Source organism: Ascaphus truei, chromosome 3 (assembly GCF_040206685.1).
Source record: "Ascaphus truei isolate aAscTru1 chromosome 3, aAscTru1.hap1, whole genome shotgun sequence".
Classification (NCBI taxonomy): Eukaryota; Metazoa; Chordata; class Amphibia; order Anura; family Ascaphidae; genus Ascaphus; species Ascaphus truei.
In genome coordinates this window covers 382202827-382217759 of record NC_134485.1, presented here as the reverse complement: position 1 = coordinate 382217759, position 14933 = coordinate 382202827, and the positions used below count along the sequence as shown (strand labels likewise).

General features: G+C 41.5%; 1 protein-coding gene across 3 annotated transcripts in view; it reads left to right on the top strand.

Moving 5' to 3' along the window:
* Positions 1-14933, top strand: part of ELMOD1 (ELMO domain containing 1) — a 111651-nt gene that overhangs the window by 74362 nt on the left and 22356 nt on the right. For 2 of the 3 annotated variants that reach the window (XM_075592369.1, XM_075592370.1), the window contains 5 exons: positions 5228-5325; positions 7665-7794; positions 10889-11022; positions 11135-11203; positions 11755-11778. In XM_075592369.1, coding sequence (XP_075448484.1) covers positions 5228-5325; positions 7665-7794; positions 10889-11022; positions 11135-11203; positions 11755-11778 — 455 coding nt within the window. The remainder of the gene's footprint in view (positions 1-5227; positions 5326-7664; positions 7795-10888; positions 11023-11134; positions 11204-11754; positions 11779-14933) is intronic. The other variant, XM_075592371.1, reaches the window with a different exon arrangement.

The following is a 14933-nucleotide window of genomic DNA, read 5'->3' as shown; positions in this document are numbered from 1 at the left end:
ATTTACATTGCGAAGCGTTAACTTACGTTTATACATAAAGCACAAACTAGTATCTTCAAAGCTCACTAACAGTGTTAAGTGCAGTTTTCTGCCATAATGAGCCTCCCAGAAATTATAATGGACATTAGTGCTATGATAGCCAGAAAAGGTGTCGTCACGCCTCACCATAGAGCTCTGTTATCGTTAACGCAGATCTTTAATGATGCGTTATTAGATATAACCTAAAGGTGGCGGTATCTCCCTGTAGAGAGAGAGCCTATGCTAGTGACATCACTAACGGCCGTGGCTTTTGTATACAATTAGCTTTGTGGATTGGCGCTAACCTCGGGGAACAGGACGTCCGTTACTCATTTTGAGAACAGTACATTATGAGCCCTGTGTTAACGGACCTTTGTGGGTCTGGCCACATAGCCTGTACCAAAATGTGCCGTATATTTACTCAAGCCAGAAAAAGATTTGTAACAAACAGAAGGACAAGTTTAGGTTTACAAAACCAGGAGTTCACTGATATAAACTTAGTTACTCAGCAACTTTTAGATAGTATTTACCAAATGTTTTATTATTAAGAAGTACAGCAATCTTGAGGCAAAGGACAATCTTTGGAGGAAATACTGTTAAAAAGGAAAGAATGCTATTTTACATGTACACACCCAGAATGCTGGAATCTGTTTGCATCGATGCATCGATCCATTGTTTGCTCCCGGTTACACCGGATGTAGGAAAGTTGCTGTAGATTCACCTCCTACTGACACTCCTCAAAGCTTGAGCCGGCGCACATCGAACGCAGAGCAAATATTTTATATTTCTACATCCATACCACATCAGAACGCCTCTCATTGCTCCACTTTGGCTACACAATTGTCTTGATTCAGGTTTCAGGAACCTGTGAGACGCAAATATCTTTATTAGTTGGGTCTTTATTGAACTGTGTTGAAGGGTTTTTAACACCTTTGCCCTCACCGTAATCCCATCACAATTCTTGTTTCTAGATATGAAGGCAGCAATACATTGTTTTAAAAGACAATAGCTAGACATAACTGAATGTGTCTGGCATTATATCCATAGACCTGGTCCACAATACATCCAGCCCAGTAAGACATGAACTTGCAGGATTTTTGCACAATCGCACTGGATGTAATCTACCCTTATTTGAGTTTGGTTTTCTTATTATTTTTGGGGGAAATTCAAGTTGTATTAAGTTTTATAATAATAGTGGAAGGGGGTGGGGTACAAAAGAGAAAACAGTTAATGGGGAATAGGAGGGGCGAGAGGGAACCACCGTTATATACTGTAGTACATAATATTTAGGTGTTGACCATTTGCATACTGTTTTTAACAATGCAATCACAGTAATCTCTGGATAGCCTCATCTAGACTGAGTTCCTATCACCTAGTATCTGTACAACAGAACTGAGGCACAGGCACTTTTGAGAGTGAAAACCTCTTCGGTGAAACTTAACATAATTCAGACCTCGAATGAGGATGTGGTCCAGGGAGGGGTTTGGGATCAATTATACAACTTCTTCACGTTTCGCAAATATGTTTAAATTTAGCACAAGTTATTCAACAGGCTAGTACGTTTTTACATTTAGAAAACATGCCAAATATTCTCATTCATTTGCAGTACAGTTGGCACATGTCACTTGTTCCATAATTTAGCTATAGCACATCTGGCGGCTGTGTAGATGGGGCTTATGAGCTTTCTAACATTCCTTGTTCCCCTTCCACCGGTTTATTTAAAAGTGAAACCCTGGATCATGAAAGTTACTTCATTCACAAATCCAGGTCCGCCAACATCTCAGGTTATTCAGGATAGCCCAGCTTCAGCACAGGTGGCTCAATCAGATGCTCAGTCGATTGAAGCAGGGACTGATTTAGCCAACAGTGCCATCATGGGATAAGTCCACCACATGTGTATGAAAACACCCCTTTGACCACATCCTCTCATGCATAAGGGAGATGACCTTGGAAGCATGTTTGAGTCTAGCTAGAGTAAGGTACCATCTCATTAATAACATATATGCATTTTCCTTAATAACTTTACATTTACAACTCTTTGAAGTTGCTTAAAAAATGTCATCCCAATCATCTTGGTCTAAGACACAGTCTAGAACAACCTTAATGTGTTTAAACTTATCCTTTGCGACCAAAGTAAAGAAAGAGTTATATAGATAATGGAAATGAGAACTTTTGCATTTGCATAATTTATACAAAGCCCTTCAAAATTAGATAGGGATGGAGTTGGCTGGAATTGTTGCACAAAATCTCTCAGCTGCAGAAAGCTAAAAAAAAAAAAATTATTCGAGAGACAATGATTTCTAGAAAAGTTTTCAAAGGTCGTAGCTCTACCATTCACCTCTTAGATTTTTAATTCTCCCTAAACCTTTTGAGTCCCATTGCAAGAAATCGTTCTGCTTCAGCCCAGAGAGGAAGTCAGGGTTCCCGAATAAGGGCGTTAGTAGGGAATTTTTAGTAGGTATTTAAAACGATTTATTCTCCACATTTTTTCGCTCAACATTTCTTTATTTATTTATTCAATGTTTTACACGGTTATGGGGAGAAGGTACAGAAAAAAAGAAAAGTCGACAAGAGGGAACAAGGGTGTACATCATGAGCAAAACATCCTTTCTTTTTGGGATAGAAGTCCAATGAGCATGGGATACGCAGGGAAGGAAGGGGGAGGAGGGGCATAATGGTGAGGGCGGGAGGGGGGAACAGAATGGTGAGGGCAGGGAGAGGGGGGCTGGGGGAAACACACCCAGCAGTGGAGATCGGAGTCATCACAACGTACCCATTGGGTATAGAGCTTAACGTCAGATTGGCTGTATAGAAAGGGACCAGATCCTATAAGGCCACTGCACCTCTAGTCTCCTGGATGAACAGCATGGGTCTGTCCTGGGGTCCAGACCCCATTTTGTTCAGCCATGGTGGCGAGCCATCTGGGCCAAGTGCCCTAGAGCCTTTAATTGACTTTATTGTGTGAATTAATTCTATTTGTGTTATCGGTTTATTAATCCTATTTGCCTCTTCCTGATACAATTTGGGTAGGTTAGCCTCAGTGCGATTTTTTTCCGCAAACAACTTTTTTGCCATCATATAGGAACACATACAATCATGTCAATTCTTATGCTATCAGAACCGGATTAGATGTTGCTGATGTCTGCCTGAGAACAAGAATGATCAGGGAGGATTGTTTTTGTCTGAGACTAGTTGCAAGCATTCAAACAGATTTATTCATTTTATAAAATAATTTGTTTAGTCCATAGCATTGCTTTTTCTGCTGAGGAGGTCAGACAAGCATTGATCTCCCCCCTGAAAGTTGTTATTTCCTTTAAGATAGTGTCAAAATAGTTTTGCTTATGGTTTTTTTCTAATTTTTCAATCTTTGTTTTTAAGAAGGCAAATTTTGTTCCAAGCGATTTTACTATAGGATACTGTGCCTATCAAATTCCCCCTCATTCCAGATGTACGTGCTTCCCATAATAAGGCCTGGACATTAGCGCTGCCCTTGTTGATTTGAAAATCGGTGTTGATCTCCTGTGCTATTTCTGACAGGACTTCTGGGATCTTGAGCAAGGAGTCAATTAATCACCATGCAGATCTGGTACTGGTTAGGGACAAATGATCTAATGTCATATCTACTATAGTGTGATCTGACCAAGTTATGGAGTGGAACGCACCAATAAAGATATCTATTCTTGTATAAATATTTGGAGTGGGTGAGAAAAAGACAACATCTTAGTTTTTGGGTGTAAATTCCTCCAGATACCAACTAGGTTTAGGCCTTTAAGACCTATAAGTAGGGCTGTAACATAAGCTTTCTTGTGATGCTGCACTGTAGCTGAAGGGGGTTTTAACCTATCCATGAATTCAATTTTTACTAAATTAAATTCTCCTCCCAGGATAAGGTGTCTCAAGATGTCAAAACTTATATGTTTGCAATCTTCACATCCTGTTCTTACATTATATCACATGTTGTATTATCTACTGTACAGCTAAGTCAGAACCTAATATATATACATATATATATATATATATATATATATATATATATATAAACTCTTTTTACAGTTTGTGAATCTTTAATATATTTTCACGTGTTGTTATTGCTTAGACCTTTATTTCCGGAGCATGTTACGCTTCCCTTTATCCTGCTTTTAAAAAGGAGCTATCCACGCTACAAAATCAAAGAATATCGACTTTGTTTTTGCAATAGAACACATGTTTATTATTATTATTATTATTATTATTGCCAAACTGCCTTCTTAAATTCGCACTATGTAAAAAAAAAAAGTGTTAAACCACTGAGATTAATTTCACTAACACCCTTACAACATAGAAAAGAAGATTATCCTCTGATTACATTGTCAAGTGGTTTAGGGAAGGGACAGCAGCAAGTCTGAGAACATGAATTGACTACTAGATAAACTACAGCACCTTAAAGACTGCAGTGTTAGGCTGCGGTCCCAGTAACTGCCACAGCGCACGGCTCGGCGTGCGCTGTGCGTGTAAGCACCGCCCCTCAATGGGGCTGGGCCCAGTAGTCACCTTCTCTCTGAAGGTGCAGCCGCGCTATACTACAAGATTTTTTCAACGCGCTGACTGAGGGAGCGGGGCCTCAGCCTTAGTGCTGTGCATGCCCCCCCCCCCCCCCTCCCTTCCGCCGCGTGTCACAGACATGACTGGGACCGCAGAACAAGCAGAATGTTGTACTCATGAATGTTACCTTTGGCCGCATAGTGAACTCTAGCACCTACTCTAGGACTAGGTACTAGAGTTCACTAGGAGACTTAAGGTTCCATTCATGAGTACAACATTCCGCTTCTAACACTGCAGTCTTTAAGGTAAGCAGTCCCACTGAGAAATTGTAGGATAAAATATTCAACGTGTTTGTTGCAGCTCTGCTTGCAAATAATAAGCATGAAATCCCATAGTTGTGATAACTATCATTTTGAGTCCTTACTTGTGTCTGTTTCGTTGCGTTACTGACTTGTCACATTTCCTGACAAGAAGGAGTCGCGAAAACTTTACTTGTCTTGGTGTCTGTGCACATGGTTAAACAAGATTGAAACACCAGAAGACATGAAAGATACAAATTGTCTCTGGATTTCTACAGTGTAAAATAGAACCACTGTAGAGAGCAAGTTACACGGTTACATCAGCAAAAAAGAAGAGTGAATAAATAGTACTGCAACTTTATCAACCCTTTACTGATCTTTTTTCTTAGCTTCTGCAGACTGCAGCGACTATTCATCCTGATGCAATTGAAAAAACCATAGATGACATTATGACTCTGAAGAAAGTTAATCTCGACACAAATCCACAGTAAGCCTTGTTTCAAAGTTATACATTGTATTATTAGCTGTGAAACACTTTCACTGCATGCACGTTCCTTGACCAACATACCATGTTATGTTCATGCTAATTATTGGCTTTGAAATACTTTAATAATAAACGTCTTGTGGTTGTAATTTTAAGAAGATTAATTTTGTACAAGTTGAGTGAATAGTGTTTTAAGCGCCAATGTTAAGTAATAAACAATAGAATTAATTACATTTCGTGCCTCACTATTGGAGAAAGAAGGGCTTGGCATATCGGTCCTTTTTTCCCATTACATAACCACTAGGTAGGATATTTAATTCTCCTGCATACCAGCATAGGAGCAGTTGATCATATTAGCATTTGATCATCATTTGTTGTGTTTGTTATTGTTAGTTTGCCCAACACTATTTTATATATTTTACTTATTAAAGTTTGATTTTAGTTATATCATAATTTCAAAATACTAGTGCTACAATAGGGGCCTCTTCTTTTTTCCTTGTTCCCTTACAAGGTTTAGTGTGTATAAATTATTAGACCCAGCACCCAGTTTCCTTAGTGACTGTTGCCGCAGTGGAATTCCTTACTTGTCCCCCCTCCCCCAATTTTCCCCTCCATTATTCCTTTTTGTCCAATGTAATAAAGTAGAAAAGGACGGAGAAGGAGTAGGCAGTATGATACCTTTTATTGGACCAAGAGATACTTAATAAATTCCAAGAATATGAACCACACACAGGCTTCTTCATGTGGCAGAAATGCACAAATATAACGTATATATACAGTGTTGGGGATAGATGGTATCTAGTTACAATGGATATAGAGAAGATGTGAGCTACTATGAGAGGGTGAATGCTGGGAGCCTCGTGTGAAAATTAAGAGGATTCTTAAAAGGCTATTCTGTTATGTAATAGAGGCAAAGATGAAACAGAAAATGGTTTCGCCTCGGGCCTTCAACTCTTCCAGCCAGGGCATTATTGGCCAGTAATGCCCTGCTCTTCAGGGATTATTACTTAATTGTATGCTAAACTGTTAGAAATTCTGGTTATTATTGAAATCACTGCTCTCTGATTGGTTACAATTCCAGGTATTATTAATTCCAGGTAATGGGACGGAATTTTTAGCACCTTGCCAAGTTTTAATTTCTAGCCAACCAGCTTTCACGTGTCATGCAGTGAGTAAGAGCAGCTCTGACAGGGGAGGGGATAGGATATCAGGCACCAGTTAGATTGCTTCCTCCCCCTCTCTGCCTGCAAATGCAGAGAGCTCCGCACAGGAGACACACTGAAGAAAGTTAAAGTTACGGTATGTGAGTATAGAGCAAGGAAAGAGCAGGGGTGTGCAAACTTTTGTCCCTGCACCCCCTGCCTCTTGTCCTCCGGTGCTCACGCCCCCCCCCCTTCGCTATGGGCGACAACGCGTTGCTATGACAACGAGCGTGTGACGTCACGCCACATGACCTGACGCATCGTTGCCATGGAGATGCTTCCAGACACCGGCTGAAGCAAGGTAAGTTTAGGTTCCAGAGGCCTCACGTGATCCCCCGGCATTTAATTTTAATGCCTTGGGGAAGAGTGCAGGGCCTCTGCAACCGCCCGCACCCCCTCAACAAAATTGCGTGCCCCCCAGTTTGCGCAACCCTGGTATAGAGCAGGGAGGGGGGTGACCAGGAGTGTGTGTGTTGGCTGTATTGTGTATGTGTGGAGAGAGGGTGCTGTAGTGTGTGTGTGTGTGTGTGGAGAGAGGGTGCTGTAGTGTGTGTGTGTGTGTGTGTGTGTGTGTGTGTGTGTGTGTGTGTGTGTGTGTGTGTGTGTGTGTGTGTGTGTGTGTGTGTGTGTGTGTGTGTAGAGAGGGGGGCTCTAGTCTGTATGTGGAGAGAGGGGGGCTGTAGTGTATTTACAATTTTATTTTAATCAACTTGTACAGTAAACGCACAAAATAAAATGTAGAAGAGTTTAAAAAAAGAAAAACAAGTTCAAGAAAATGTAGAATATGTTTATAAAAATCAATATAACTATACAAAAGTGTCTATATTATTTAAGAAACAAGTGTACATTTTGCCTATAATAGTAATAATCCCGAAGAACAGGGTTTTACTGGCCAATAATGCCCAGGCTGGGTTAAAGTCCCTCAGCCTTGCCTCAGGCCTTCAACTCTTCCAGCCAGGGCGTTATTGGCCAGTAATGCCCTGTTCTTCGGGGTTTATTACTACTACAGAACCTACCTTCTCATTTATAGAAAGTACTATTACAAAAGGTGGAATTTCTACTTTTTGCCACTAGCAAGAACTTCAGTTTTTACTTACCATGGCTATTACTGATCATTGTCATTTTTCTTTGTGTGTTTAGACTTGGAGTGTCCCTCCAAGCCTGCCTTCTGCAGATTGTGGGGTATCGGAATCTGACTGCGGAGATCGAAAGGCTACGTCGGGAGCCATATGATTCCGAGAACTCCCAACATGAAGAGATGCTTTTAAAGGTCAGGGGGTTTCTTTAGTGGATTGGTGGGTGAAGACTGAATTGCAGTAATATATTATTAACTCTCTGTACTTAACCGAGATGTGTTACAATTAGTCGAGGCCAGGTTACTTTTCCTTTCACTTTTAAATATCGTCACTATTTTGTGTGACCATGTCGCCTCCTTCTAAAATTTTCTCTTGATATTTGAATTGTTGCAGAGTTGCATAGATTAGCTTCTTGATTTAACTTTCAAATCTGTGTAACAATTGAATAGCAAATATAATTGCATTACACTTTGGGACCTAAGGATGATGGGGCTGCTTTATTATTATGGTTAGCAACAACAGTAAGTGCGTTTACCTTGTTTTTTATGCCTTGGTGGTCTCCCCTTTTTATAATGTAGTTCAGTGCTCTGCAGGTTTCAGCTTCTACCCATACTAATGCACACCTTGTAACATCACCATGCTAACTATCCTTTAGAGGCAGTATATAAAAGACACTGGATGGCGCTCTATCTATACCCAAAAAGTGCTCAGTGAAGAAAAACACAGTGATAATTAATACAAAGTGATAGAATTAATAAGCAATGAAAAAATTAATTAATTCCAATTAAGTGATATATGAGTAATACAAAATGCAACTTCTCTCAACCCTTGGAGGTAGACTGTTTCCAAAGTCTAAGTACTGTAGATAACGAAGCTTCAAATCTCAGGGCAGCGAAGAAGTCATGTGAAAAAAAGAAATAAAAATATAGTGCAATATGCACCAAACTAGTGGTGATAATGTGAAAGGCTACCAAATTCCTACTCACAATAACGTGGAATCAGAAGAGCAGTGTACCAGTCAGTGCTGGTGGTATCTCTGGATATCCAGGAATGGTGTAACCAAGATGGGTGAGGTGTCAAACAAGTGCTTAACGTGGCACTTGTAGATGGGGGTAGAAAGTCTCAGCAATCTCGAAAAAAAGAGAGGGCAGACCATGGTGCAGGTCAAATACAATTTATCCCAGTAAAACAAACTCACAAATGGAGGCTTACAGTACATTAAAGAGATGAATAACAGGCACGAAAGTGGTATGCAAGGGGTACAGGTGAGTAGCGATCTCACCGCTCCGTAGCTCCGTCTCACGTGCCGACACTGGGGCCTATGCAGAAACTGGCAAATATGCCTACAGCAATTCAGTAAATGCCAAAAAACTGGCAAGATGAGGAAAATCCGCCGTTTTGTTTTTGCGGGAAAAAAAAATCGCCGCGGGGGTGGCGAGAAGCAATATCTCGCCAGTTTTAAAACCCGCTATATTCTAGTAGCCCCGATCAGCATCTCGGCGCTGATTGGCGCTCTAGAATGGAGACATTTTCTCCAAATCACTCCGCCAACAAAAGTTGGCAAAAAGCTGCTGCTGAGCGGCGATACAGGAGATAGAAAAAAAATCAGGCCCTTTTCCTGCCTCGGATTGATGCCGGGGGGCTCCAGAGCTGATACCCAGTAATACCAGCACCGAAGCCCCCTCCCCCATGCATCCGAAGCAGGAATAATGCATAACAGCCCAAATCATTACCTTAGCGGCCAACCGCTAAGGCAATGAAGGGGTTAACCATCCATTACCATACTTTGTGTGGGGAGCGGCAGTGGATTAAGGGGGTATTTGGAATTTGGGGGGTGTTTATGGCTTCCGGGGGGGGGTTGCGGGTCAACTTAACCCCTTCATTACCATAGCGGTAAATATCTCTACGGTCATGAAGGGGTTAAGCCCTCCAGCTACCCACCCGCAAGCCATAAACACCCACCGTTGGGGCGATTACACACTGCACCCATCCCCGCTAACCACAATATATATATATATAAATATATATACAGCTGAACCCCGTTATAACGCGGTCCTTGGGGTCCACTACCCCAAGACCGCGTTAAAATTTCACCGGCATCAGCTCTCGAGCCTCCTCATTACAGATTTAATTCTCCTCCATTTTGCCGCCTTACCAGTGCTCTCCTCTTCCTGCTGTCCACGTGCTCATATCTCTCTGCTCTCTTGCCGTCGTGTGCCATTTTTTTTCAAACATTCAATTCAATGCTTTATTGACTACCAGACACAGACACAATTAAACATTAATACATTTTGTACAAAACATATGCAGGGATTGAACTCGGGATCTTCTGATACCAATGCCTTGCTTCTTACCTCTACACCATAGGCTTGGTGTGACAAGATATAACCTAAATATATTTATCCTCTACAACACATTGCCACAGGGTACATGTCACTGTTAAATCTTAAGTCTATTTCTAGATGTCTATGACATCACACAGCTTCTGTGGTGTAGTGGTAGAACTCTTAACCAACATATGAAAGGGTCCTGGGTGCAATTCCTGTATGATATGATATGGTATAATATAATTAATTTTTTTAATAAATTATTATTTTAATTAAATTGTATAATTTAAAAATAATATATAATTATTATTATTCTTTATTATTCTTTATTAAGTAATAATTATGTATTAATAATTATGTATTAAGTATTAATAATAATTCTATATTAATAATTATTTATTAATAATTATTAATAAATAATACTATTATTATTAATTATATTATGATTAATAAGTATGATTATTAATTATCATTAACAATTAATAATTTTTACTAAATAATAAGTATTACTAATACCTAATAATTATTAATACCCAATTAGTAATAATAATTATTAATACTTAATTATTAATAAAACTGGCGAATGGCCATTCTCGCAGTTTCTTGCATAGGCCCCACTGTCTTCCGCATCTGCCTGCGTCCTCTCCGTCACTTCCGGTTGACGTGTCACTGCGTCACCACTGCATACGTGATGGACGCCGGGAATGCCTCTGATGCTCTCTCTCTCTCCTGAGGAAGGCGTAGAGCGTGACTTTGAGGCAGTTAGCGAGACTTCCATCGACCGGAAGTGTTGTTGTTGGACATTATATAGATTTTTTTTTATATAGTAATTATATAGTTTGAATGAGAGCTTTCTTTCAGTACCTATTTGAAGAATACTATATATGTTCTCCTTAGTGTGTATTTTCTATATTAACAAATGTCAGCACATCCTGTAAAAACATGCATTTCTAATTTACAGCTCTGGAAAATGCTGAAACCTGGTGTTCCATTGGAAACTCGGATTTCTAAGCAGTGGTGTGAAATTGGTTTCCAAGGTGATGACCCAAAAACAGATTTTAGAGGAATGGGTCTTCTAGGACTATACAATTTGGTGTAAGTATCTGTGAAGATATGAGAAGATGCTGCCGCATTGGTGGGCAGTATGGGTAGTATAAATTATGATGGCAGATTATTTACCATATGTTTTTCTGATTTTTATTTTTAGATACTTTGCAGAACGAGATACAACTTCTGCTCTTCAAATACTTTTTGATTCCCTTCAACCAAAATGCAGGTACTTACTTGTGTATCTCTTAGCATCTCAAATACTATGGGTCATTTAAAAGCAGCAATACCTACAGATCTTAATTTAGATTTTTCCTGTAATAGATTTAAGGGGGTCTGCAGAGTTCAACAGATGTTCCCAGCAACATTTACATTTCTACCCGTTTCTGACGAAAAAATATGTCCGGTGAGACCAATCATGAGATGGCTTTGCACTAACCACTAGAGCCAAGGCTATCACCAGCAGCCATATTGTACTCCCGGACAAGTGTTCTTGTCCCGGAGAAAGTGTAATTTTCCGGAAACCAAGGGACCCCAGCAGCATCACAGTTGAGCTCTGCAGGACCCTCTGATCAAGAAAATATATACTACAAAAAATCCAAGAGGTTACTTGGGGCTAACCTGGTCTGTTTGTGTCTTGTGGTTTATATAAAGTGCTTTGAATATGACATTGTTGTTTAACAGAGGTGGTAGATGCATCTGTAGCACACCCGTTTTTCACAAACCATTTCAGTTGTTTTCTTTTTCTTTTCTTGTTGCTTTTATGTTTCACATTACAAGGGAAATCAGTAAGGAAGATTTCAGGTATATTTTATTATTTTACTTTACAATTCTTTTGTTGTTTTAATATAACCAAGGGTGCAGTCCCACTTTGCCAGTTCTAAAGACATTTCTGTACAAATAACATTGACTTTGCCTAAAACAGTCAACATTATGACTGTAAAGTTGGCGTCAGAACTCGGCTGTGATCTCAGCATATTTGGAATTGCTGCTGCATTGTTCCCTCAGTCTGGTAAAATTCCTACCTGTACCCAACAATGTCAGTCTACCTTACTTATCCCATATTATCTGCTGTAAATTGCACTTTTTGCACAATTGTTAGATAAAAATCAACGGGAGCCTAAAATGTTACGCCTGGCACCCAAAGCTCTGCTGTATATGCTGACTGCACTGTGGTAGTTGGGGGGAGGAGGTTGTGCATCTCTCACGGAATTGTTAGATGGTTCTCTCCTCTCATTCCCCTTCTCCCACCGCGCTTCTCTCTGCTTCAGAACGACAGGGAGGGAGGGAGGACGTAGCGCCTGGCAGCTCCGTGGAAGACAGCGTGCCACAGCTGCAACAAGCATACTGATCTTCTGTCCCTTGACATGAACCTCAATCCCTTCCCCAGCCTGTGTCTACATCTTAAACCCTATCCCATGATGGGAGTACATTTTAACCCCTATCCCACCCTGGTTCTACATCTTAACCCCTACCCTATTCTGGGACTACATTTTAACTCCTGCCCCACCCTGGGACTACATCTAAACCCCTTCTGTGTCTCTGTCACTGTGTGTGTGTGCATGTGCTTGTCTGTCACTGTGTGTCTTCCTCCCCCCTGCTCAACAAACCCTCTAAATCTTCTACCATCCTCGATCAACAAATCTCCCCCCACCCCCAACTCTTCCAAGCTCAACAAATCTCTTAAACACTTCACCTCCTCTCCTGCTCAACATGCCTCCTCCAAACACCCACTCTCCACTCAACAAACTTCTGGCTACTAAAAATTCTTGCTGGCTCCTAAGTGTTATATATTTTTTTCCACCCCTGTTGCATCATACTAGAGCAGTGGCTGAAGAGGCATTAAAAAAAGTTGTGGTGCCGCACTGGATGTAAACATTGGGGAAATCGCTGCTTTTACTATTTTTTATAAATATTTAGACCATAAGAAAGGCAAAATAAAACAATATTTATATAACTATGTAGCCCTCTTTCCCCTTTCTAAAGAGTCTACTGGTACTGCCGTTACCTGTTGGCTCACAGAAGGCCAGAGCCTCCGCCACTGGGAGCCTGGGGTGATCAGATGTCCACCTCGGTGCAGCGCCTCCACCTGAAAGGGATCCTGACGCAGCAGGATAAGCCCCTCTCAGGAACAATACCAGTAATACACACACAAGTCTGTATATATAATAACAACCTTTACTGTGAACCATAAACAGTACCCTGTACCACACAGTATAACAACACCAACTCTGTACCACCAATGAGTGTCCCCAAAGTACATTAGGTGCTAGGTACCAATACCCTGATGTCCCTTTCCCCAATGTCCGGGCCCACCCAGGAGTGTAGGGAGTAGTGCTACCCTGTGAGTTGTTGGTGCACTTTGTGAGGTACCTGCCGAGTACTCCATTACTCGGTGCAGCCGACTTAGCAATGGGGATCCACTGATCCAGCGACATCACCGTCCACGATGGCATCCGTCTCTGCATTGGGTGGTCTCCGGTAGGAGGCTCCCGCCTTTAAGAGTCTCTGTACGTAGATCGTCTGATCCCAGACCACAGGGCCGCAATCACCACGCTGCGTCTACCTCTGTCCCTGACACTACTCAGTAAATGGAGAAGCGTCCCTATCTAGGGCCTTCCCTGAAGCAACCACAAGCTCACTTGAGTGGGGCCTATCTGGGACCTAAGGAGTTACTCTTGCCTAGTCTGAGTGCCACAGACACTCAGACCCTACCTTCCCCTTCTCAATCCTGGCTCCAACTGTCTAGCGTGGTGCAGACGCGCCAAAATGTAGCAAATCTCATCCAATCACTCCTCTAACCCTATTGGTTAAGCCTTGCCGTGTGACCTAACTGCCCCTAAGCACTATGGGGCTTGTAGTCCCCTGTGGAGCAAATACAGAAGATGGCCGCTGCTTGCGCTATCCAATGTGCATGCTCAATTTTCTGTCATGGCCGCCGCTCCTCCAACTGTCTCTGCGCAATGGCTTCTGCGCATGCGCGAGGGCTTCTGCGCATGCGCAGCAAATCTAACATGACGTCGCCCTCATCGGCGTCCACCCCAGAGCTCCTGGTGATCCGGTCGCCTCTCTGCTGCCTCCCACAACAAACCAGCGCACCGGAAACCAGAGGGAGTCCCGATCGCCGCTGCAACCACTCCACCTGCAGCCCCACGAGGTTTCCCGATAGCCGTCCCCCTACCGCAGCCAGGAGGTTAGAGGGGGACATGGCTACAACTAGAAAGTAGAACCATTAGTCAATAAAATAATTGTGGTATCCTGCTGTTTAGAACGTAAAAACTGTACCTTATTCTTAAAATTAAAATGCTGCCCTTTATAGCCATGTTGTGTATTTCTGTGTCATTTCACCCACTCAGAGAGAATAATAACTTTATTTCATATAGTGCTTTTCTCTCAATGGGACTAAAGTGCATCATAATTACAATGTAGCACATAGACATTTTTACATACACAGCCCCTGCCCCGAAGAGCTTACGACGTATGTTTTTGGTGCCTGAGGCGCAGTGAGATAAGGTGACTTGCCGAAGGTCTCAAGGAGCCGACACCGGGAATTGAACCAGGTTTTCCCGATTCAAACTCAGTGTTATTGTTTACAGTCTTTACCTACTGAGTCGCCCCTTCTCACATTTCCCTTATTCTCATTTCATTTCGGGACCTCTATAACTGCTGCGTTCCCAGTTTGTGCACCCCTGAGCTATAGGATATTGATTTTAAGAAGAATATCAGAAACATACAACATGGCTACAATAGTTAAGACAGACTACCATGTCTCTTTGTAAAAACAGCAATCATGATTTGTGTTATTATTATTATTTTATTTTTTTGCCTTAACCAGTGCAAAACTGATGATTTTTTGTTACTGCCTCAGCTCTCTTGTTCCTGCACTATTTCATTCTGGTTTCTTGATCCTAAGGAAAATCAAAATTGCTACTGATTGCATGTTGGCCAGCGTGCTGATC